Raw genomic sequence first — 24,250 nt, forward strand, 5'->3', positions numbered from 1 at the left:
CTCATCGAACATTCATCTTTCATAGTGAGACCCTCAGAGATTCTCCCAATTGCCCGTTTTTTTCTTGTGAAACACGCAGATCTATTTGGAGGATATTTTCAAAGTAATTAAATGTAAAATGGTCAGGTTTTCCACCAAAGTAAAGTCCTGGCATTTTCGTGAATAACCATCGCAAAAGCTTATAGACCAAGCTTTAGTTAGTGTTGATTTTACTGACGTTTTTCCATTTCCTCCAGGAATGTGGATAAACATTAATTTGCGTTTCTGATTTTCATGTACCAATCTTTTTTGAAAATTGTTTTTGTTATTCACGGCGTCGTCGGTGGCATGCAAAAGTCTCCTACAGTGCTGGTAAAAAAAATTGCATCATCCTCACATTTTCGCAACAATGGGATTATGTGAGAAGTTTTGGTCGACCCATTAACGATGCATGTATGTGAAATTCTGCAAAACTTATGAAATAAACATTGAACAGCAAGAATCCGATAATAGTTTATGTAGATTGGGGCTGTTTCTGGGACAAGGCAAACTGCTGACCCCATGCTCATTTTTCCATTTCTGAACCTGCATGTGTATTTAGAGAAAAAAATTACCTAACCTCATGTCAGTTTAAGTCTAATGGAAGGATAAAGGTTTTTAAATTGTTACTTGCCAGTTTTGCCCTATGGCACAGAGCAGAATCATCCTGGAAAATGACGTTTGGAACTGAAGTAAAGTGATCTTGGATAGTAGGAAGCAATTTTTCCTCCAAAATGCCAATATGCACCTGAGCGTTTACTGTCCCTTGCACAAAGTGAAGCCCACCAACTCCTTGATCAGAAATACATCCCCAAATCATCTGGGATACGGGATTCTTGACTGTGTGTTGAGTGCAGTCGGGATGATATTCCTCTCCTTTGCGGCGCGGGTGATGCAATTATTTTTTTACCACCACTGTTTTTAGCTTCAGCTTCGTTGACAAGTTTTGCTTTTTATTTAAATTAGGCTTTGGTTTATATCGTTTGTCATTAAACAATGATCATAATATTTCTGCTGACGTTCTCCTTGCAATATGTTGTACTAGAGATCTTTTTCAAATGTTTGCTGTAAAGCTATAGGATCTAAAAGTTGACATTCACATAAAACTTGAAATAGTTATAAGCAATTATCTGCTTAAAAGGGGAGTCAGAAAGTTACATGTACCAAATAAGGTTAGTTTCCAAGGCTTGTTGTCCTCTGAGTAAAAGAGTTGTAAGTTCGAGTTGTATACGTGCTGCTTGATTGGTTTGGCAGCGCCTTTAAATGTCAAAAGAAATTGTAGATAAGTTGGACCGAGAAAGTGGTCTAAATAAATCCCTGACTGACAAAATTCCAATTGGCTAGTAGAAAGGTTATTGTATAAACTACTGAGAGGTCAGTCATTCTAAATACCCGGATGCTTTTCAACATCTTGTACTCGTTTTCTTCAAAAACCTGTTTTTTTTCCTTGGCAATTTCTTTCTAATCGGATATTTGTGAGTTATATTATATAACTATATCGTTTTAAATGAATCTTGAACACAAAAAATTTTTTAATGAATCACGTCATCATGAAGAATATTTTTCCAGATAACTTTTATATAGTATTTCCTCTTCTTATTCAATTTCTTTCCTATTGAATGTTCTTTGTTCGTTATTGTTTGAACTCATAACTTTGAATGTACGATAAGTATGTGTAATGACACTTTGAGTTGAGAATTTTTGAAACTAAATTTACTAAGGGATTTTCAGATTTTTTTCATTTCAATTTCAGAATGAATAAAAAACTTTACAGGATAACCCTAAGTACATGCAAAATTACAGCTTTTAGATAAAAGTATTAATATTGTCTATCTGCACTACTTGAATTCAAAAGCTAATTTTCCCAAATGCAAATTTCAGTTATAATTCGTTAAGATAAATTTTGAAGTATAACCATTCTGTGACTCTAAATGGTTTGCAATATCAAAGACTAAAAGAATGCTATACACCATATCCTCTGCAGCCTCAAATACATGTAAAGATTTTTGCAGTTCTTACGCTTTTTCTTTCATACACGTGTTTTCATACCTCTGCATTTAGTTCAAAGAGAACTTCCAAACATTCTTTCGTTTCCAATGCGGGGCAATCGGTGGTTGTTTTTACATGTATAAGAATAAAGCAGTACGAAATATAAACTGGTAGCGAAGACAAATTATTGGTTTAAAAAATTAGTATAAATACATTTATGCATAATTGATAGCCTGTGTCACTCAGTAATTATGCACCTTTAATATAGTGAAAGAATTTTTAAAATAGATGCAATGGTTCCGGATTTTATCTCAAACATATAAACATACAAAAATCTGCTCTCTCTCTTTGTAATATTTGTATAATAGATACACATGTGTTTATCGAAATTAGAAATTGAATAATATTGAAACTAGAATATTATTATTATTATTAGAAATTGTTTTGCAAAAAGAAAAGGAAGGAAAATAGCAAACGAAAATAATAGTGCATTATAGTAGTTAAAATAGTTTTTTATAAATATTATTTTCCACTAAACTGTATACTATTTGACTTTAATCACGGAATATTATCAACAACACAGTGGTTTTAAACAAGTTCAGAGGTTCAGTGATAGTGCTTTGTGCTTCCAAGGCGCAGATATGGGTTTGATTCCTGTATTGGGCACAGTCAATTCTGCTGTGCCAAGTGTGCTTGGGAACTAAAACCTGGGGGTTCTGCATTCAGTTGGCCACCTAACCAGAACATCTGCCTTGCACTTTAGAGCCCTCGTTCTCTTAAATTGAGATGGGCACAGCAGGCTTTGACTCCCATGGGCTGTTGCCCCACTGAATTCAGTTATTTTAATCCTTTTAAATTATAAAATTAATCATTGTCACCAATTTCCCCACACAAAATGAAAATCATATGTGATATTTTTTTTTAATTTATATGGTTCAGTAATCTTTACTATGGAACCACACCTTTCTTTTTTCTAAAAATTCAAATAAGCAGCAATCAAAAGGTGTGAAACCAGTTTTTTAACTTGTAAGTGGAGCATTTGCATTCCCATTATTGAGAATATTGCTTAAAGTTTGCTAATTAACTGATTGAGAAGTCTTAATATCCAAGTTAATATAAAGTTTACAACTCAGTGGTGCATTTTTCCTGTAGTAATTGCAAGGTGTCCCACGGCATAGGAGCCCTGAAAGGGATCCAGTTAGGCTCATGAAACATATATGTAACTCTCTGTTTATTTCTAAGAGGCCCGAATGTACCTTGAGTCAGGTGCTCAAACCTGTAACACCATTTTTGAGATATTTGAAGAACATGTTTTTGTTTCTCCTCAAACACTATTAAGATGTTGGAGTTTGCCTTTCTTTTTGGCTTCATTTTCAGCAGAAACCAAATGAGCAAGTTTGTGCAATAAAACTAAAAGAAAACAAATGACAAAATACAAAAAAAAAAAAAAAAAAGAAAAAAGAAAAATTTAAAGGTTCTACTGTTTACCTTCCCAAGGTAGTGTAAGGGGATATTTCGATAATTGGGAATCTAGCGCAGTCGTTTCATTTTTGGCATAAATAATTTTATTTTGGTAACCCTGCTGATTTATAGTAACCCTATGTGAAAAGATGTTTCCAATCTCTTTGTTTTGATTTGCAAAGAAAAATACCTCTCGCGCAGGCACTGGAGACAAAAATTGATGCCAGAAAAGAAAGATTGCCATATTCCCAATTATTGAAATATCCCCTAGTGTCAAATATAATCTATATAACTTCAGCCACGTTATATAGATTATATTTGGCATGCTTGTCGTCATTAAAGGTCAGACATTTTTTTTTCCTGTTCAGTTTATAAGACATTGTAGCTGGGCTTAATTTTTAACAAAAAAATAAATGTTACAGGCGATTTTTCTGCCAAATCTATGTTTGTATGCATGTGTCTTAATGTAAATAGTCTTAAACTAAGAGATAAAATAATACTTTGTGCTGAAAGTAAAAATGAAAAAACACTGTTGATAAGCCACAAAATTTGCTAATGATTGTCTGTTCATGTTTCCAAGCTGCAAGGAACCTCTTTTCCAGTAGAGATGACTGTTGTTGGATGTATTCTTTCATCCCCGTAAACTGATGTCTTTTACACTGAAAAAGGGGTTCTTCATAGCTGTGAAACAGTGCATATTCAGTCAAGTGCAAATTTTATGCTGTAATTAATGTAGTTTTTACTATTTGTAGTATAAAATTAGTCTGAACTCCATCTAATATGTATAAATTCACCAAAGAAAAAAGAGAGTAGCAGCCACCAAGTTAATGTGAGCTCTAGTACAATTAAGCAGCAGTTTCATTGACAATGGATGATGGGATAGTTTTGTAACAGCTAAGGAAAAAATGCTTCTATAATCAAAACTGGCTTATAGATTTTTTTATGGGTGTGTGTTGTGCCTCATTGACATGAGTTGCAAATCTGCAATGCATACATTTCATATGTGTTCAGAGAATCAGTAGTTTGTAAAATTTGTTTCAAGAACTAATCAAAGTTTTGGCATAAATGCTGAAAAAAAATTAAAATTCGTTTGATTCTATAAAAATTCTTATTGTAATAACAGGCTTGTCATTTCAAATTTGTCCAGGGGTGGAGGCAAAGGGTGTATAATACAATGCAACTTTTATCCGAAAACGGCAAAAACCATGCCCACTTACATGTAAAGCATGAATTTTTCAAAGCCAGGGGAGTCGATCGATCCCCCATAAATGACAGGCCTGTGTAATGCATTTCCTCATTTTGTAACTATTTGGTTGATTTTATTTATTTTTTTCTTAACAGGAAAACAATAGTGACTGTATAAAACTATTATTAAAGTTGAATGCTACTCCTACTATAAAGGACAATAAATGTCGCACTGGTAAGTTATGCACGTTCTTTCATAAAATTAATTTCACTGCTTGTCTTGAACAGGGGCAGATACAGACTACCATTTCAGGGGGGGGCATTCTGAGGAATCCCCCCCCCCTTCCCCTGGGATGAACCTACCGTTTTTGGGTACGAAAAATTTCTGAAACTGCTTGGATGTCAATAAAAAGCACCAAATCTGCCAGGAATAATGCACCTAATAGGGCAAAAATGCAATAGAGCATTTTCATAAGCAATGAAAAGAAGTAGTATTTCAAATATTTTTCTTACTTTTAAACATTTTAATGAATTGAAAAGTTTGTTGCAATTGTTTACATTTTATTCATAAACTGTTTGAACACAATATGGATGTAATGGTATTGGCGGTTCAGGGGGAAGATGACTGACATGAACCTCCTCCTATATGGTCTGGAAATCTATTTCAGAAGGGCAGAAGGAAATGATGGGAACAGCGGGAAATCCCCATCAGGCAAAGAACATAATTTATAAGCTATGTAGTTGAATGTTTGACTGACAAGTGTTTCCTTTATTGCCTATTTTTTAACAAATATCTCTGACAATTTAGAGGGCTTTGTGAAGAGATAGACAATTCAGAAAGTGCACTTCAGCCAATATACTCGTACTTCAGCCAACAGATTTGATCATTATTCCGTTTCCTTGAGCAAACCGACTGACTGGGTTTTCCTCCTGTACATAATTCAAATGCAATTACTTGCAAGGTTGTTGTTGAGTTAAGCTACAAAGAATTAATACATCAAATACTTAGCAGGACTGCATCTACGTGATGCTTTGGTGCTAGATTTAATCAGATAGCAGGGGTGGAAAGTCTGCGCCAATTTTCAAATTCTGATACAGCCTGATACAAAACGACCAAAATCGCAATTTTAGTGCCAAACTGCGCCAAAAGTTCAATTTTATCATCCAAAAACATTCACTACAGAAAAAAATAGCTGTTGCTTTCATTTTTTTGTCACTGAAAGTTAAAAAGATGCATATAAGTAAAAGAGGGAAAAGAAGTGTTTATATTCGCCGAAAATAGTGTCCGTGCTTTTAAGTTTCAATCCTTTTGCATCCTGTAAATTTTTCAACAATTTTGAAAAGTGGAAGTTATTTTCACCTATGTTTCTTTAAATTGGCTTATTACTTCCTATTTTATAATTATTTCATGTTTTGAATAAAAATTAAGATGTAGGGAAATGTGGGGGGAAATGAAATATCGGGTCAAAGTGGAATGGGGAAATATTTACTCTGCTTTTAGCACCACCTTTCTAATAATATTTTAGCTATGTAGTAACAAATGTAGTCTACTCCATTCAAGAAAAAATTACCTCTGAAAGTCAAAGAATATGATAATACAAGCCATTTTCAAAAATTAATACTCATATTGTAATATTTTATAAGTCATAAATTAATTTTGTCATTATTAAATGATAAAGTTCTTGTCATTAACATTTTAAGTATTTATTTAGACCTACTAATATTCGGTGCAGTTTTTATTTGCTTATTAGTATACTTATTTATTTTTAAAATACTTTGTAGCTAGTCAAGTGCATGCAGAGCAAAGCGAATGGGAAAAGTGAAATAATTTGTTCCATTTACTGATACAATCCTTTATCAAATCATTTACGCATTCATTCATTAATTACTTCCTTTACCACCCTTCATTTAACAATATTTTTTTCATTGCCGAGGCACCGAGCATTTTCAAACGATCCATCTTGATTTTTGCTGACTCACGTGTTCTTTCTAAACTATAAAGAAGAAAGGAACTTTGTTTCTTGGTTGGAGAGAGGAAAAGGCTCAAGAATGATGTAGAAAGCGTCAGCATTTATGCATTTCGAAATCCGACTGCATCCGTTTCCATATTCCATGACACTCGCTCATTTTTGTTTACTGTGCCATCCTATAACTTGAACCTGAAAACTTTTTGTGGACTATGTTTTTAATTTTTTGCTGAAGACTTTTATGCTCATTGTTTTGCCATGCTCATTTCACAGCCACTTTCTAGCAATTTTCGTGCAAATACCCCCTCACCTCCCTTCTGCCCTGACCTTCCCATCAGGATTCTTGCTGAGGCACACGTTCTTTCTTGAGTAGAAAGAAAGTAAGGAACTTTTTGCTGTTGGTGAAAAGGGTGAAATAGGAGTGGAGGGGGAAATGGTGGGTGCAATCGTTAGATGTAGCTTTTGAAATCCGCTTGCATCTGCTTCTGTAACACTCTCTCATTTTTATCTGCTATGCCATTCTACAGCTTTGATATTAATACTTTTTTGTAGACTAATATTTTGAAATTTTCATCCCTTTTTATACTTTATTCATTTATCTATCTATTTATTTATTTATTTTTTTAATGAAGACTGCCACACCCATTAAAAAATGTTTATCCTATTCCATCCGAGTTAGTTTGAGCCAACATCATTCTTCAAATCTAGATTTAAGGCTTATCAGGCTCACCAAAGATATAGCTCTTGAAGATTTTAATGAATTCAAATTTATTTTAATTATACTGTGCTATTTTATTATGACAGACATGTAAATATAGGAAATTAAAGATGCTTATATTCTCAAATCATGACATAGTGTTTAAAACTTTTTTATCAATTTAAAAATAATCATTTTTGTGCTAGTACTTAAAATGACCATCAAAGCTCAAAAAGTTTTAGATTGGGTTTAGTTTTTTAATAAATTTTTTAGAATATACCCAGCTGCTCCACAAAATTTCAAAACTAAATTGTTTCTTCAAGGTTAGCCACACTGATAATGTCATTTTGTAAATATGGTGTCCAATGATTCAGCTTGTATTAAGTGTTTAATTATATGGAAGTTTTATAACATTGGATGTCACATCATAAAGTTTTAATTTCACCTGATTTGTGGGCCATGGGAAATTGAAAGTGGTAAATGGAATTGATAGATCTGTTAAAATCTTAAATAAATGCAAGCTTATTTTATTTATTCATTTGTTAGCATTTCTACCAGCAAAAGAAAAACAAAAAACATTTTTCTATTAATATTTAAAAGACAGTATATTATCAATATAATTTCGCGTAATGTAAAAAAAAATGCAAGAAGTAATTCAATTAAGAAAAAAGGAACTTAACGAATCTGACTTCAAAGTTGAATACCTTAATGAACCTGATTGGAGTAAAGTACTCAATATGCTTATGGAAAACAGTAGGGTATTTTCAAAGTCATACCAAACTCTAGGCTCGGCTAATGCTGTCACTCCCGAATTTAATTTATTGCATATCTGTCTGCCTCTAATTACTGACATTTTACATGACATTGCTTGAAAGGAATATTATTGTGTTCTTGACTTAAAGTCTGCATTTTTCCAAATTCAACTTAGAGATGAAGATGTACACAAACTTGCATTTTGTTGTGAATTAGGCAATTTTGCTCCTAAAAGATTACCTTTTGGTAGTGTAAATTCTACATCATATTTTCATAGCTTGATTCTAAAATGTCTAGGAGATATAAAGGGTCCCAATGTACAATTACTTCTTGATGATATAGTTGCAGGTAATTGAATTCAGGAACTTTGTGGCTTCAAAAATTTTTTGACAAGCTTATTAAATTCAATCTAACACTTGATCCTTACCTTCTCAGCTTACTTCTCAATCAAATGAGATAGAAAACCCATCAAAATACCTAAAACTCCTTAAAGAGCATATTCTAAAAACTAGGAAAATGGTAAGATTCAATGAAAATGAAGAAGTGACCGAGGGGACATGATTCAGTTGTTTAAATTTATTAAAATGAAAGATGTTATGGGGCTGAAGTTTAGCACTGAAAACAGGACAAGGGGTCATTGTTTTAAGCTATTTAAATCTCAGGCTAACATGGATGTTAGGAAAAATTATTATTTTAGCAGGGTAGTGGAACCTTGGAACAGTTTACCGGAAGAGGTGGTAATGAGCAAGGGAGTAGATAGTTTTAAGAGGGCCATTGATCTTCACTGGGGATTGTAAATTGACTAGGACCAATCTAGCTGGGCCCAGAGCCTGTTGCTGGTCGTCACTTTTGTATTTGTATAAAATGAATATTTTTCAAAACATCAGAAATACATCAAGGATCATGCCATTCCAAATTTTAATGTGGGGATAAAGTATTTGTAGAAATACCCTCTCACACAAACACCTTTTGTCCAAAATATGATGGTCCTCATATAGTCACTAGAAAATTGAAAAATGACAATTATCTCATAAAATTTCAAGATGAACAAAGGGATTTAACAAAAACGTATCATGTAAGCAAACTTTTTTTTACAAGTTCCTCTAAATACAAATTTAATGAATGCTCAAATTGAAAGTATCAATGAAATAAATAGTGAAAATGATGTGTACAATGATATTGTATAAATGACAATTAGCAATTTAATGAATGTTAAAATTTCCACATTTTTTTTTTTTTTTTGCATTTAGAAATTTTTACTAATATGTTTTGTCAACACATAGGTGTAGGGGTGCAAATTTTTTCTTCTTCTCTTTAGATATTTTTTTGAAAGTAATATTTTCTAGCATTTTGAGAGCTCACAAAATAGACGGTCGTTTTTTGTCTGGATGGTCCGAATTTTCGATTGTGGGGAAAATCTTTTTTTTTCAAAAGTGTCAAAAATATTTTTTTTAAATTTATCTGGTGTTCACATACTTCAGTCGGTATCTTGCTTTCATAGATCAACAGAGACTAATTTTTTAGTGAACCGCATTATTCCACCAAATATGAATTCTGGCAAATAAACAAAAATGTATTTTTTCTCTATGTAAAGAAACAGAATTTTTAGCTGCATTATATTTAGTTTGAACATCTGAAGTTTTATTTTATGCGCATAAGCAAAAAAGGCATGTCATTTGCAATCATTGCATTAAGAAATGAAAAACATAAATTAAACATAAAATTTTCAAAATATGTGAATAGTCATTGATGTTACAAGTGAAATTCACTAATTCATGTGTCAAAGGTTAATCATTGTTTGGTAAAACACAAATGATCAAAGATAGTTAGAATTTGACCAGCATAATACTACAATAAAGAAATAAGAAAAAATTTGTTATGGATGACTGAAAATTTTTCCTTTTCACATATTTAATTGCTTGAGTTTATGCTGGTGTGTTCATCAGAAATGTTTTTGGTATCAAAAACCTTTAAACTCTTTGAAAATGTTTTAGACATTTTGTAGAATTTATACGAAAGTCCAAAGTGACTTTTGGCATTGTGTGCATTACTTATGTTTTGTGTTTATGTATTGTTGTTGGTTTATTTTGTGTATTCATTGTTAGTCATTTTGTGTTCTGTATATGCCAAATTTCAATGTTTTCATTTTCGGGTTATTATTCAAGAGGTTGTGTACTTGAACTTTTATGTAAATTTTTCTTGGGGAGGGGGGGGGGGGAGAAATGTGACAATCATGATTTATCACACCTGCCTTCTACTGCGTTTCACCTTCCATGCAAAATGTACCTCTATCCCAGCGCCCGCTTTTTCTACCTCTCACCGTTTTGACCACTTGTAACTGCAACCTTACAGTTAACCTACACATTCCGGCATGGCTTGATTTTTCATTTGGGGCCGTGGTGGCCTGATCGGTAAGGCATTGGACTTCGGACCAGAAGGGTCTTGGGTTCGATCCTCGCTGGTCGAAGATCCGCCGTCGTCATTAATGGTGACTGAGCAACGTTAAATATGCTCGTGGTCACAATGTTCTCCAAGTAAAACGATACCTCTGGGGGTGCCACACCAGAAAGTTATTCGACTCCTGGCCTAGTTTTAACTTCTCGAACTGTCCATAGATGGCAACATCATCTATTGTGCCTGGCACGCAATCTTTCATAGTTTGAGGGCCAGAGGTCCCTTTGATAGTTGATTTTTCATTTCAAAAAGAGTTTGTGGAATTTGTGCAAGAATGTAGTTTGCAAGGTTTTCCTCGACTCCCCTTCACTTTTTAGTGTTCGGGGTCATGCATAAAGATTGGTGACTCTTTCAAGTTTTTCTGCTGGTTGAATCACCTGCTGATGTGAGCTTCAACTTTTCTTCGTGTCTTGAGCTTTCTGCTAAAACAAGTAGGAAGAAAAATTTCTTCAATCTATGAATGCTGATGATGTGGATGAGGAACTGAGAATAAGGTGATCTTTAGTTCTTGGAAAACTCTTGTACATCTGATGAGCACAACAACTAAGATGTGAAATCCCAATGCATCCAAAAAGTGGTTCGTAATAAAACACGAGCAACAAGTATCGCCAACGAATTAATAAATCATGTGCGGAGCGATTTATGATTTTTTATAAATATTGATGTTGGTGTCTTCAAAATTGTGATTCGCCAATCCATGTGCTTCTGAGCATAAAAAGGTTGTATGTTTCTTTCTGTAATGTTCCGTCACTTTTGCACTAATATTTTATCCTAGAAATTGTAAATTGAAATTTTGATTACACACCATGTTACACATATGTATCACAGCACTTCAATCTTTTTGCTGATCAGTAAGGTTTTTTTAATTAATATTTCTTAAAAATGGCCATTATACAATATTTTGTACTAATACCACTATACTATTAGATCATGCATCCAAATGTTTATATAATATTAATAAACCAGCATTTATGTTTCTAAACCCTCTCCTTATCATTATTCCAAACCCTTCTGCAGCTTATCTTTAGTACCCCTCACCACCTTAACAAACTTATTTATTTATTCATTTGTTGTTTCATTTCCTCTTCATTCAGTCATTAATTCTTTTCTTTAATTTTACTATTTTTTTTATCAATAATATCTTTAACAATCAAATAGAAAATATTTCATCAGATTTTTTTTTTTTTTACTTTGCCCCATAAAACAAAAGAAGTAAAAAATTTCCACCTTTTTTTGAAGGCATATAAATTTACTGCTAAAAATAAAAAATAATGTTTCAATGCAGGTTTTATTTTCAAATACATAGTTCTTTCTTTCTGTACCGTAATTTTCAGCACATATTTCCATTTTTTTTTCATTTTGAAAAAAAGTATGTTCTCTTAACTATTTCATGTTGCCCCCACATTTCCCTACTTATAATTTAATAATATATGTAGAAAAAGTGTCTTAAGAGTTGATGAAAAACATTAAAATTTATTTTTTTAAAAACTGCATCTAAGCAGTATAATCCCTATCACACATACATGCATTGATTTCTTTAAAAATATTTTTGGTAAAGTAGTTTCTTTAGCATATTATCTGCTGGCTGCCATGCATACCTGCATCTATTTTAGGTTCAAATCATAAAACAAAATATAGTTTATTCAATAGAATATCTGCCGCAGACTACCGATGGTAAGTAAGAAAATTTTCCCTGGAACCTGATGAAGTTTGAACTAATTAAAAGTGACGTATCAACATTGAGTGAAGTTAAAGGTAATGCAAATATGTGGTCACGGCAGGTAATGTGTAAATCGTCAAACAAAACAGTAATATGAGGTCCAGGTCCTTTTTTTTTTTTTTGTTCAGCCAATGAATTGCTTAATAACATTAAAATTAATGTTAATCTATTGCCTGCAAAGAATCAGTGAGATCTCAGTGAGTAATAGATGTTGGTAAATAATTTCATCAGTAGTTGTTAATTAAAATTTTGAAACACTTTTAGCTTCTTTTTTAAGGATTTTTAAAATCTTCAAAGATCTAAGTGCTGAAAAAGTCTTAAAAGCTTGAGGAAATTTTTATATAAGGGGACCTATTAATTCAAGTATTAAAAGTAAAATTTCAGACATTGATGCAAGATGAGAAAATTTTAAGAGTCTATAAGTTTGGTTGTGTATGTGTGAATAACTTATTGATGTAATGGTTTCTAAATTATATTCATGACATGTTGAGGTATGAAAATTTTTATATCTTCTAAGCAAATCTGTAATTCATGCAATTTTTTTAACTTTATTTTATTTTCAAATCTTTCTGTTAAAGAAATGTTTTTTGCACCCAAAAGTTTTAATTTTTTGAGTCAGCTTATCAATTCCAAAAGAAAAAGTTTTTTTTTTCTTTTTTGCCAAAGTTAAAAAGAAACTCACATCGTTACACTAGTATCTCCCCCACCCCCTCTTTTTTTTTTTTGTAATAGAATTTGCTTATAAATTTGTTTTTTGAAGGTGTTTTTTCCCCCTCTTTCTTTAGCTTTGTGTGTAATAAATATGCAAAAGGCATTTTTAAAGTGAAATCCTTTAGTTGTTGTCAGTGTCATGTAATGCTATTAATAAATACAGTGAAACCTCCGAATAGCGGACAGTCAAGGGACCAGAAGTTTTGTCCGTTATTGGGAGGTGTCCGCTATTAGGAGGAACTACTTAACTTACCTTTTTCAAAATGGACTGTTGTTCCCTTTGTAGAACATAATCGGAACAATTGCGAAAGGTTTACTACATTTTACGTCAAGTGTAATTAATCTGTTTTTTCTTAATAAAGGTATACTGACCGCACACACTTGTCTTAAAAAGCATTTAATCAATTAAAGTAATCAGTTAAAACAGTTTGACATCTCTTTTTTGCATTACCAACGGCGGCGATTCGGCGAAGCAACCCACCTCCCCCCCCCACACACTTTTTATGGTTAATTTATTTATTTTATATCGAGTATCAGTATTGCATGATTGACAGTTGGCAATATGACCTTGAATATGGGCAAATCTTTCTCATATCTAAAAATTAAACAACCCAACGAAACCATGGCACCATAAAACCGACTACAACCGGCGCCGGTCTGCTCAATTGCATCTCCCGAGAGCCCCAGTTAGAAAAAGCGCCCAGTTTCCTCTTTTTTATCTTTACTTTTGAATAGTTAGTGTACAAAATTCATTAAAATCTTAAGAAAAACATACGTTAATTGTTAGACTGACATCAGTTTTCACTTATCTGCTTCAATACTCTCAAAACTAGCCGTTACAAAATTATGACTTTTTTTTATTTTTTACTTTTTGCTGCCCGCAAAAAGTACCATGCCTTTTAGTTCTTTTTTTTTCTGCCCCCAACTTTTAAGCCCCAATCGCTGCCTCTGCCCGTTACCGCCCTTTTAATTCCAAGAAACAGTGATAAGGAAATGACGGGGGGGGGGGGATATCAGTTGTGGAGGATGAAAAGCTTTGTAAGGCAAGCAGTTACTAAGATATTCTGTGAAAAGAAAAAAAAACGGTACGATTGCAAGGAAATTTTTTTGTGAAATAACTGTCCGTTATTCGGAGTGTCCGTTATTCAGAGTGAATTACATGGAATGGCCTATATTGAGGGACTGGGACTTGCAAAAATGTCCGTTAATTAGAGGTGTCCATTATTCGGGAGTGTCCGTTAAGGGAGGTTTCACTGTATATGACAAACGTTTGCAACAACTGCTAAGAAACAACTCTGTGATTGTTTGCCAAATGTTGATATGTCAAATTTGTCATCTTTTCAGAAGAGTGAAAACAAAAGAGGATATGTAGAGTTATCTAGTTTTGGTGCAGAATTATGTGAAAGTTTTTATTATATCACTAGGAAGTCACCGGCAAGGTATGACGGGTGAAAATTGCTTCTACATTTGAACGAAGTCATTGCCTGTTTGCTGATATTTTGATAGTTGAAATGGTAACCCTAACTCCAGTGGATTAACCCTAAACTCCAGTAGGTAGACCATTGTTGACCATTTTTGCGTTTCTTCATTCCCCTGAAATGACACATTCTTACCAGTAAAACTGTTAAGTTGCCGGATCGAGTTCAGCCTTCTCGCAATGAGAGCCTTTTCCTGCATGTTAAACATTACCAAATTTGTATTACCAAATTGTCATGTCGTGGCGCAGGTTTCATTGTTGAAACACGCAGGTTACTCAATCATTGGCTATTATTATATATAAGACGATGTTTGGTAGTTAATTTTTTCTGCTGAACAAATTCTGGCATAGAAAAATACCACTCTTAAAACATATCCTGATCGGTAAAGTAGCATATGGTCAAATTAATTTGACCTATCAACTTTTAGCAAATAACCACAGAACTAAATTAAGATTCTGGTTAGGGATGTATTATGATTAATCGTACGTTTACTAAAAGTAGTTTTTGCGCATGTTTTTTAAATTTCTATATTGCCTTTAAATTGGTTTAAAAAAAATATTATGTACTTTTTTTTCTGCATATGTTTTACATTTGCTTCAAACTGAGTAGTGACAGTGCACAAAATTAAAGATTTTTTTATGAAATCATGAATTCACCTGATACAAAACTGATCATTCTGATGCAAAACTATTTTTACTGATACAAAATTGGCATTTTTCTGATACAAAACTGATAAAGAAATGAATTTTTCATTTTCCACCCCTGAGATAGCCAATTTCACATTTGAAAAAAAAAACCTTTTTTAAGACACCAACCATAAAGACTGAAATACTTGCTGCGTCTTTCTTTTTTAAACTTCGTATTGCCCCTCCATTCCAATAATTTCTCAGTTCAAATGTTCCTTCATCTCAATAGTTCATCTATTTACTTCAGTTTCCAAGAGCTGAACTATTTTAATTAGTGAAATTTTTAATGTGTCAACGAATCAATGATGATTTATTGTTCAGGAAAAATTAACTGTTTTATCTTTTTTTTTAATGAACCTGATGCAATACTGTTTTGATCAATTACTCTTTTGCAAAAGCTAGTCAAACAGTTTACTTTGACCTAGATATTCAGCAAGCAATGACCTTCATTCTAAGTGTAATATATACATTGTATACTCATGTACAGTACTTGTAAATAAGCTTAGCATATAAAAGCTACCTTTTCATTTGCTTAATGAAAAGCTCTTTTTTACCCGACTGCACATACGCAACGCAAAGAAGGGTAATATGTTTCCAAGTCTATGTATGTTTGTTCCTATGTGGCGTTCTACAGGCTAAACGCCTTGACCAATTTTGGTAATTCTTACGTCAATCGATTCGTTTTAACCTTGGGAGTGTCACTAAACACATGACAGTAATCAAAATTCACAATATCAATAACCAGGTGCCATATTTTGTCTGTTTGGGATCGGCGCACGTTGGGTGTTGCACATTGTGTTGCACGCTACTTGTTTACTAGGCCTACTAATTGGGGTCTCAATGGCCGAGTGGTCTAAGCAATTGCTTCTCTCACTTGAGACGGTGCACAGTGTGGCATAATGGGCAAAAATCCACCGAACTCGCGGGTTTTGAGCTAGGATCTTCTATTATGGCTCAAAATGCTGCAAAATTCTTCGACTATTTCGTAGTGGTGCTACAATTTTGAATTTTTTAACCCCCTAAGCCCCGCAGAGCTCAGAATGGAGCCAAGTCGCGATTTTGAAAACTAAAAAGTATGATCATATTTTTTCCCAGATAGGTGGCTCAATGCTTAGTATAAATCGAGGAATTGGATGATAAAACACAACTTTTGATCGCTGCCGGGTGTTTAGAAATGCTTTTTTCCACCGTATAAGTCATTAAAAACATGATTTTTCAGGTTTTTTCCGTTGAAAAAATGGGTTTTAACGGTTCTCACACATCTCCCGCGTAAGAGCAAATATATATTTTGATTCTAAACTACAACTTTTCAATCATTTCCCAAAGTTCATAAGGTAAAAACCTCCCTAAAGCACCGAAAAATCGCTCAAAGTCCGAATTTCAGCTCAAGATCCTACTATTGTCCACGGGAATACATCTATGCAATAGCGGCAAACAGCTTGTTTTATACGTATACATTTATGTGTTTACATTTCGAGAGTAAATCGTCTGCGTTCGAATAAAGACCATTACATTTAGAATTTCCTAATGCTTTTAATGTTTTTAAGAAAATTTAATGTATTAAAGTAACAGTTCAGCAAATGTGTAGACGCAAAATTAGTATGTTTGTCTGTTTCCTCGGAATAATCGTAATATCTGAATTGTAACAGGGATGCTCACTCTTTTACATAAGTATACAAAATAGAAAACTTTGTCCTCTGTTACATAAATAAGTATTTAAACAAATTATGTAAATTACATTTTTTGAAATTACTTTCTGCGTGCAAGACCAACAAAACAACACATAAATTTTAATATAAATTCAATAAAACATTATAATAAAGTAAAAATAAGATGTCTTTACTGCTTTTCATACTTTTAAAGTGAAAGCTAATGGACATATATTTGTAAATATTCGTTCTTAAATTAGAGTGAAGTAAAATCATAATTTCATTAATTCTTTCAGTCCTATACCTTAAATTAAGCTGTAATTTAACCTATAAATGATGTTGTTAGAAACAACATTGGGGCTAAGAGGGTCCATCTGAGCATCAATTATTTAGTTTAAAACCGTTAAAATTTTAACATGTGTTTTTACATTTTAAATTAAAATTCCAAAAAAACACTTATGTAAAATAGTGAACATGCCTTGTTACAATTTGAATATTACGATTATCCCGAGGAAACAGACAAACATACTTATTTTGCGTCTACACATTTGCCCAACTGTTACTTTAATACATTAAATTTTCTTAAAAACATCAAAAGCATTAGGAAATTCTAAATGTAAAGGTCTTTATTCGAACGCAGACGATTTATTCTCGAAATGTAAACACATAAATGTATACATATAAAACAAGCTGTTTGCCGCTATTGCATAGAATTATTCTTGTGGAAAATAGTAGGATCTCGAGCTGAAATTCGGACTTTGAGCGATTTTTCGGTGCTTTAGGGAGGTTTTTACCTTATGAACTTTGGGAAATGATTGAAAAGTTGTAGTTTAGAATCAAAATATATATTTGCTCTTGCGCGGGAGATGTGTGAGAACCGTTTAAAACCCATTTTTTCAACGGAAAACCTGAAAAATCATGTTTTTAATGACTTATACGGTGGAAAAAAGCATTTCTAAACACCCGGCAGCGATCAAAAGTTGTGTTTCATCATCCAATTCCTCGATTTATACTAAGCATTGAGCCACCTATCAGGGAAAAAATATGATCATACTTTTTAGTTTTCAAAATCGCGACTTGGCTCCATTCTGAGCTCTGCGGAGCTTAGGGGGTTAAGAAATTCAAAATTGTAGCACCACTATGAAATAGTCGAAGAATATTGCCGCATTTTGAGCTATAATAGAAGATCCTAGCTCAAAACCCGCGAGTTCGGTGGATTTTTGCCCACTATGCCACACTGTGCGGTGGATCAAGACACATTCGCTCCGGATGTACTTTCCCCTCTTTCTGATGTAAATTCTTTCACGTGTTCTTTAAATGAATTTTGTACTGTAATTGAAATTATTATGCATAACGAAGGCAAGACACTCAGATTGTAGTCCTCATCAAAATAAATCCGTGCAATAAACACCAAAAGAAAGAAAGTCTACTAATTCTATTTTCATCTCTAACATGTTGCATTTGTTTTTGCCTTGATTCAAGGGCCTGAGTTTCACGACATGTACTTTCGTGGCAGGCTTTTTTAGTTTTCTGAGAAAGATTTGCCTGACGGTGTTTCCGATTTCGTGTCATCATAAGTTATACAGACTGTTTATATAGCTGTGCTGTGGTTGACTTAAGTTCGCGCATTTTTGCAGAGGGGCAAGCACACGTAGTTTTAAGCCGAGTTAGGTCGGTAGAGGGGCTAATTATCAGTAGTTTAGACCACCGCAAGTTACTTAATAAACCTTACGATACAAACAAACTCCCTTAATAAAGTGACAAGGTTGGGAAATATACTGTCTTATAATCATAATAACTAAGTCAATGAAAATTAACTAAAAAGTATAAAATAAAAAAATATTAAATAAAAACAAAAAACCCGACTGCGTAAAAACCAAAAAGACTAAAAAGAAAAATGTATAAGCGCAGTAGTTTAAAATGTTATTAAGTACTACTAAATTACTACACCTTTGAAATAGTTTTTTAACCATACACAGATTAAGACAAATCATAAATTCAAAAGCAGAATTGATGGATCAACAGTCAGGGCCCATTCAAATTTTACGGGGTTCCTTGAATTAGAAAGAAATGGGCCCCGACTGTTGATCCTTCTATTCTGCTTTTGAATTTATGATTTGTCTTATCTGTGTACGGTATTACTATTTCAACGGTGTAATTATGCAGTAGTACTTAATAACATTCTAAACTGTTGGGCTTATACATTTTTCTTTTTAGTTTTTTTTTTTTTTTTTGGTTTTCATGCAATCGGGTTTTTTGTTTCTATTTAATAATTTTTTCTTTGAAAATAGTTTTTTTTCTTCCATTTTCAACATACATGCAGAAATTAATTAAAACTCTTTTTTTATTTTGTTTTGCTTAAATCCAATCAACCAAATATTTAGCTTTCCGAATGGGGTGCGGTCCCAATTGATTCAGATAATTGTATGATATTTAATCCCTCCTCCAGTATTTTTTAAAACTCTTAGCGAAGATTTTTTTGAAATTAAAATGAAGATAATTTTAACTTCTTGCTTGCTTTTTTTTTTGGTTTATGTAATTTATTACTTTATATATTTAGATTGTGTTTCTTACTTTCTTTTCTGATATTTCTACTGAAGCATTTTTGCCACCAAAGCCTTCTGCTCACCCCCTAATCATTTGAAGATGACTTTGCACAATGAACACATTACTTAACTTGAAATGGAATAAATACTGAAAAAATACCTATGCTCGATGTGTTTACACAGAAGAAATTATAACTTCTAAAGTTGTAATTTTCAATGTATAAGATTAGTCCAGTGACATACCTAAGGAGAAATATTTTCTGTGTGAAATTTGCTGAGAAAATTATGGGACCAATTTTTATTCATTCCCTATGGTCTACATTCCACATGAACACATTAGTTAACTTGAAATGGAATGAATACTGAAAAAATACCTATACTTGATGTGTTTATACAGAAGAAGTTATAACTTCTAAAGTTATAATTTGCAATGTATAAGATTAGTCCAGTGACATACTTAAGGAGAAATACCCTCTGTGGCAAATTTGCTGAGGAAATTATGGGACCAATTTTTATTCATTCCCTATGGTCTACATTCCACATGTCAATGTGGAATGTAGTGTCATATACATTAGTTAACTTGAAATGGAATTAATACTGAAAAAATACCTATACTTGATGTGTTTATACAGAAGAAGTTATAACTTCTAAAGTTATAATTTTCAATGTATAAGATTTGTCCAGTGACATACTTAAGGAGAAATACCCTCTGTGTGAAATTTGCTAAGGAAATTATGGGACCAATTTTTATTCATTCCCTATGGTCTACATTCCACATGAACACATTAGTTAACTTGAAATGGAATGAATACTGAAAAAATACCTATACTTGATGTGTTTGTACAGAAGAAATTATAACTTCTAAAGTTGTAATTTTCAATGTATAAGATTAGTCCAGTGACATACTTAAGGAGAAATATCCTCTGTGGGAAATTTGCTGAGGAAATTATGGGACCAAGTTTTATTCATTCCTTATGGTCTACATACTGTAAAAGCACTTATTTTCGTGAAAATGGAGATACTGATGATTTTGTGAGCCAAAAAGTTTTTAAATTGTATACAAGCAGAACTGAAAATTGCAAATTTTGCTAAATTAGGGAGAAAATATTTCACAAGGTTTAAATTTTTGCAATTTGGACAGACTTACGAAATTTAAAGCCTCGTAAAAATAATTGCTTTTACAATAACAGGGCAGGTAGTGGGTCCCGATTCAGTTTAACCTACTATTCTTGTCCTACGTTCATGTGAGTAGAAGCAAGAACCTGCTACCTGCCCTCCAATATCCGTGAAATCCGCATTATGGTGGTGGTGGTTTAACGGTCTAGGCAGGCATCATGTTGAATGGCCGCCCATCCCTCCATGTCTTGAGAGAGGATCTGGGACAGTTTGAGGTGTAGAGATGTGGTCTTGGAGCCATATGCTGACCTCTTGAGGGGCGCTGTTATCCCTGAGTTAATTTTAATGGATGTTAACACAATGTCACATAGAGCTGTTTTAGTCGAAGAATTTCTGGAAAGGTAGGATATTCACTGTATGGATTGGCCAAGCAGATCTCTTGACTCCAATTTTAAAGAGCATGTCTGGGATGCTCTCGGAAGGGCAATAGCAACTCACAACATCCCTAAAGGGACCATCCATAGCCTGAAAACAGCGTTTTTGAACGAGTGGAAACAATTGCCCCAGTATCCCATAAACTGCTTTATTTCAAGTATGGAGCCACACTGCAAAGCCTATATGTCTGTTAGAGGGGACCATAACCCCTACTAACCCATTTTTTTTCCATTTTGCAACTGTTGTTTCATACCATCTCACTCTAATGAGTGTTATTTATGATCATGCATGTGTCTTTAAAATTTTGGATGGTTATTTGTTTTGTATTGTTTCAGTGTATGTACTTACCAAATTTCATTAAAATTGGTCCATTAGTTTTGGAGGTAATTGACCAAATCTGAAAATTCTCTTAATGTCTTGCACCAGTGTACATATTGATTCAGTGGAAGCTTTGGACTCTAGCCTCTCCCTGCGGTATCTAGTTTGGGAGCCCTGTCCTAAGTACTTTGATTTTTGAGAAGATTTTCATTTTCACCTGAAAATAAATATATTCTGACTATTCGGAATTCATCTGATGTTTTAATTGTTCTGCTTTCATCCTATTTCTTCTGTAAATGGGCATTTGTTTTTAATGATTTTTTCCGTTTTGTAGACATATTTTGTAATAAATCCCATACTTCGTAAAAATATTTTTCAAAATTTGTATCCACTTTTGTTCCCGTAAAGAAATATAAACCTTCAGAAACAACTCATTGATCTCTCTTTTTTTTCACTTTGGTTTTTGATGAATTTGTTAAAAATTTCTTCTTTACTCACGCTTGAAAAAGAATTTCTCTACAATTCTGAAATGTATGTATGTGATTTTAATTGCAAATTGGCTTTACTTTCATTGAACTTGTTCAGTTGTATCTTTAGGGTAAATAGTTAATAAGAAAAATTCTTTATGGCAGTGGTACAATTTCTGTATCAGAATTTGTTAAATGCTATATGGTGTGCATAGTAGCTTATTCAAAAGCTATTTTGAAAAGAATATCATTGTACTGTTCAATGATGTCCACTGTATATTATTATTTTTTAGTTAAAATCTAGGTGAGCCTTTAATTTGCAGTTTAAAAAAAAAAAGAAAGAAAAGCTCCTATTCTACTTTGAAATTTCAAATAAATATTTTATGCACAAGAATCAAGACTTTTAAATGATTGAAAATTTTAAAATGTGTTTCAATTATTTTTGCATTTCTTGATTTGTGTAAAAATCTTACTTAAATTTTGAATAAAAGAATTATTAGTGTTTAATTAATGAACCTGAATAAAATACACTGGGCGGCGCACAGTGCTTCGAAACGGCAAAAAAAGCCGAAAAAATTCAATAACTTTGAATATTCTCAAAAAATGCTTTGGAAAATTGTTAAAATTGTTGCATGGTAATATTTATCTTCATGCTTGCTGATCGTATTCACTGCGAATCCCCGATTTTACGTCCCTCGAATCTACGTTTTCCCCACATTTTAAGTTTTTTATCATCAGGTCCCAGTTTCTCCGTACACTAATAATATTAATTTAACCCAGATGGAAAGTTTGTTATTTATGAATTTCCCGCATTTTACGTTTTCCCTTGGCAGTTAAAAAAAAGAGAAAAAATGTTTTAAAACTAAGAAAAGGTTTTCAATCTGTGCATTTTTAAACATAATCCACTCTGTTGAAAGTTAATCCATGAAAATAGAAACGCTTCTGCTCCATCCGTAGCTGACCTTATGGACTTTTTGGCCGCCAATGAAGATGAACAAGAAGAAGAAGAAACCCAACTCGTCTCTTCTTTCAATACTGCATTTAAAAGCTTAATAATAGTGAAAGACTATTTTCTTTGTCATAAAGATCAGGAAAAAACTTTGCAAAGTGTTCCAACCCTGGAAGATGCTGTATTTACTTTGGATTCAATGACTCATTATTACTGACTGTTTTCAACCTAAACGCCCGAATTCGTTACTTAATGTGTTAGAATGATCTAAACTGGTGTGTACAATAATGTTCTTTTCGCAAAATATCACATTTTTACATTTTATAAGCATCATCGTAGCAACCTTTATTACTATTTTTGTTTCCTTATCTGATTTTTGCTTTTTATACATTTCCCGTATTTTACGTTTTCCCATATTTTATGTATTTTATGTTTGATTCAGGCCTCTGAGAAACGTGAAATCGGGGTTTCTCTGTTGTTCAAATTCATTTCTGTGCTTAGTGAAAAATATAAATTAAATCAGTTGTATGCCACACGCAAGGTTTATTTATTGCAATTGATACCCTCAAGCAATATTTTCTGGCAATGTTGACAAACTGAGAACAACTTCATACTAGAATGATTTCGAAAAGGAAATTAGAAATTTCAAACGTTTAATGATTTTCTAATTTCATTGTTTTATGAACAGAATGGTTATTTAACTTTTTATATAGAATTCTGTATGAGTTTTAAAAATTTCTTTCTCATATGTATCTTCTTTAAAGCCAAACATGTCTGAAAATTGTTAGTTTCAGGCTACTACTGCATGTAGAATAATGCTCCGCATTAAGGCATAACAACGTAAATCTGTTTTTAAAAAATCCTCTATATTTATTGATGAATGTTTCAAAAGCCCCAACTTTCGGAAACAGTAAACAAACGTTTTTAGGCTCTCCTGCAAAGTAGTGAAACTGTGACATACGTTAGTCTAGAGCATGTCAAATTTGAGGACCAATTTCTTTGATGAAAAAGCAATTTACCCCTGTAATACCATTACGAGTTATTTTCTAACTTACTATATTGGTATTCGTAAATAGCGAAGATCAAACAAAAACATCTGCCACGACTGCAGTCGCAGGTGGCCCCAGCTAAAATGTTGTTGTTTATTTACAGGAGGGATTAAACTATTGATACATGTAAATTTTAGCTTACCGGAAGCCGCCGATAAAAGTATATTCCACAATACTTTTCATTATATTTTTAAAAAAATAATGTTTTTTTATTTCAGGTAGTTTTCAATTTTGATGAATTTTTAATTTTTAATTACGATGTAATATGCATCCTATAAGTGTGAAAAACCAATCAGAAATGACTTTTATTAATTTTTAGTTCTCCTTATTGAACGAATGAATTAAAACTGAAGTATAAGGCGTACGCCCGAAAAAAGTAAAAACACAATTGTTCAACAATCTTGGCTTATTTTTGTAAAAACAAAATTTTTTTTTCAAAAAACTTTTATGGAGTAAGTTACTACAATTCAAGGGCTAAGTAATTACGGCATGAAATATTTTTTATCTTAAAACTTAAAAATGGCTATTTTTTCCACCCTTGAACCACTGTGCGGCGTAATGGTTAGGGTTTAGCTTAACCTATATGCCACCCAGTCGATTGC

The 24,250-nt window shown here is 32.8% G+C and overlaps 1 protein-coding gene across 3 annotated transcripts in view; it reads left to right on the plus strand.

Moving 5' to 3' along the window:
• Nucleotides 1-24,250, plus strand: part of LOC129224384 (ankyrin repeat domain-containing protein 16-like) — a 60,510-nt gene that overhangs the window by 30,317 nt on the left and 5,943 nt on the right. Inside the window, exons 7-8 of one of the 3 annotated variants that reach the window (XR_008580686.1) lie at nt 4,810-4,888; nt 14,380-14,505. Coding sequence is in view for 2 of the 3 variants with exons in the window: in XM_054858827.1 (XP_054714802.1) it covers nt 4,810-4,888; nt 10,842-10,870 (108 nt within the window). In the remaining variant the exon portion in view is untranslated. Of the gene's footprint in view, nt 1-4,809; nt 4,889-10,841; nt 10,904-14,379; nt 14,506-24,250 lie in introns of those variants that run through there. The other 2 variants (XM_054858827.1, XM_054858826.1) reach the window with 2 other exon arrangements.

The sequence above is a fragment of the Uloborus diversus genome, chromosome 6 (assembly GCF_026930045.1).
Source record: "Uloborus diversus isolate 005 chromosome 6, Udiv.v.3.1, whole genome shotgun sequence".
NCBI lineage: Eukaryota > Metazoa > Arthropoda > Arachnida > Araneae > Uloboridae > Uloborus > Uloborus diversus.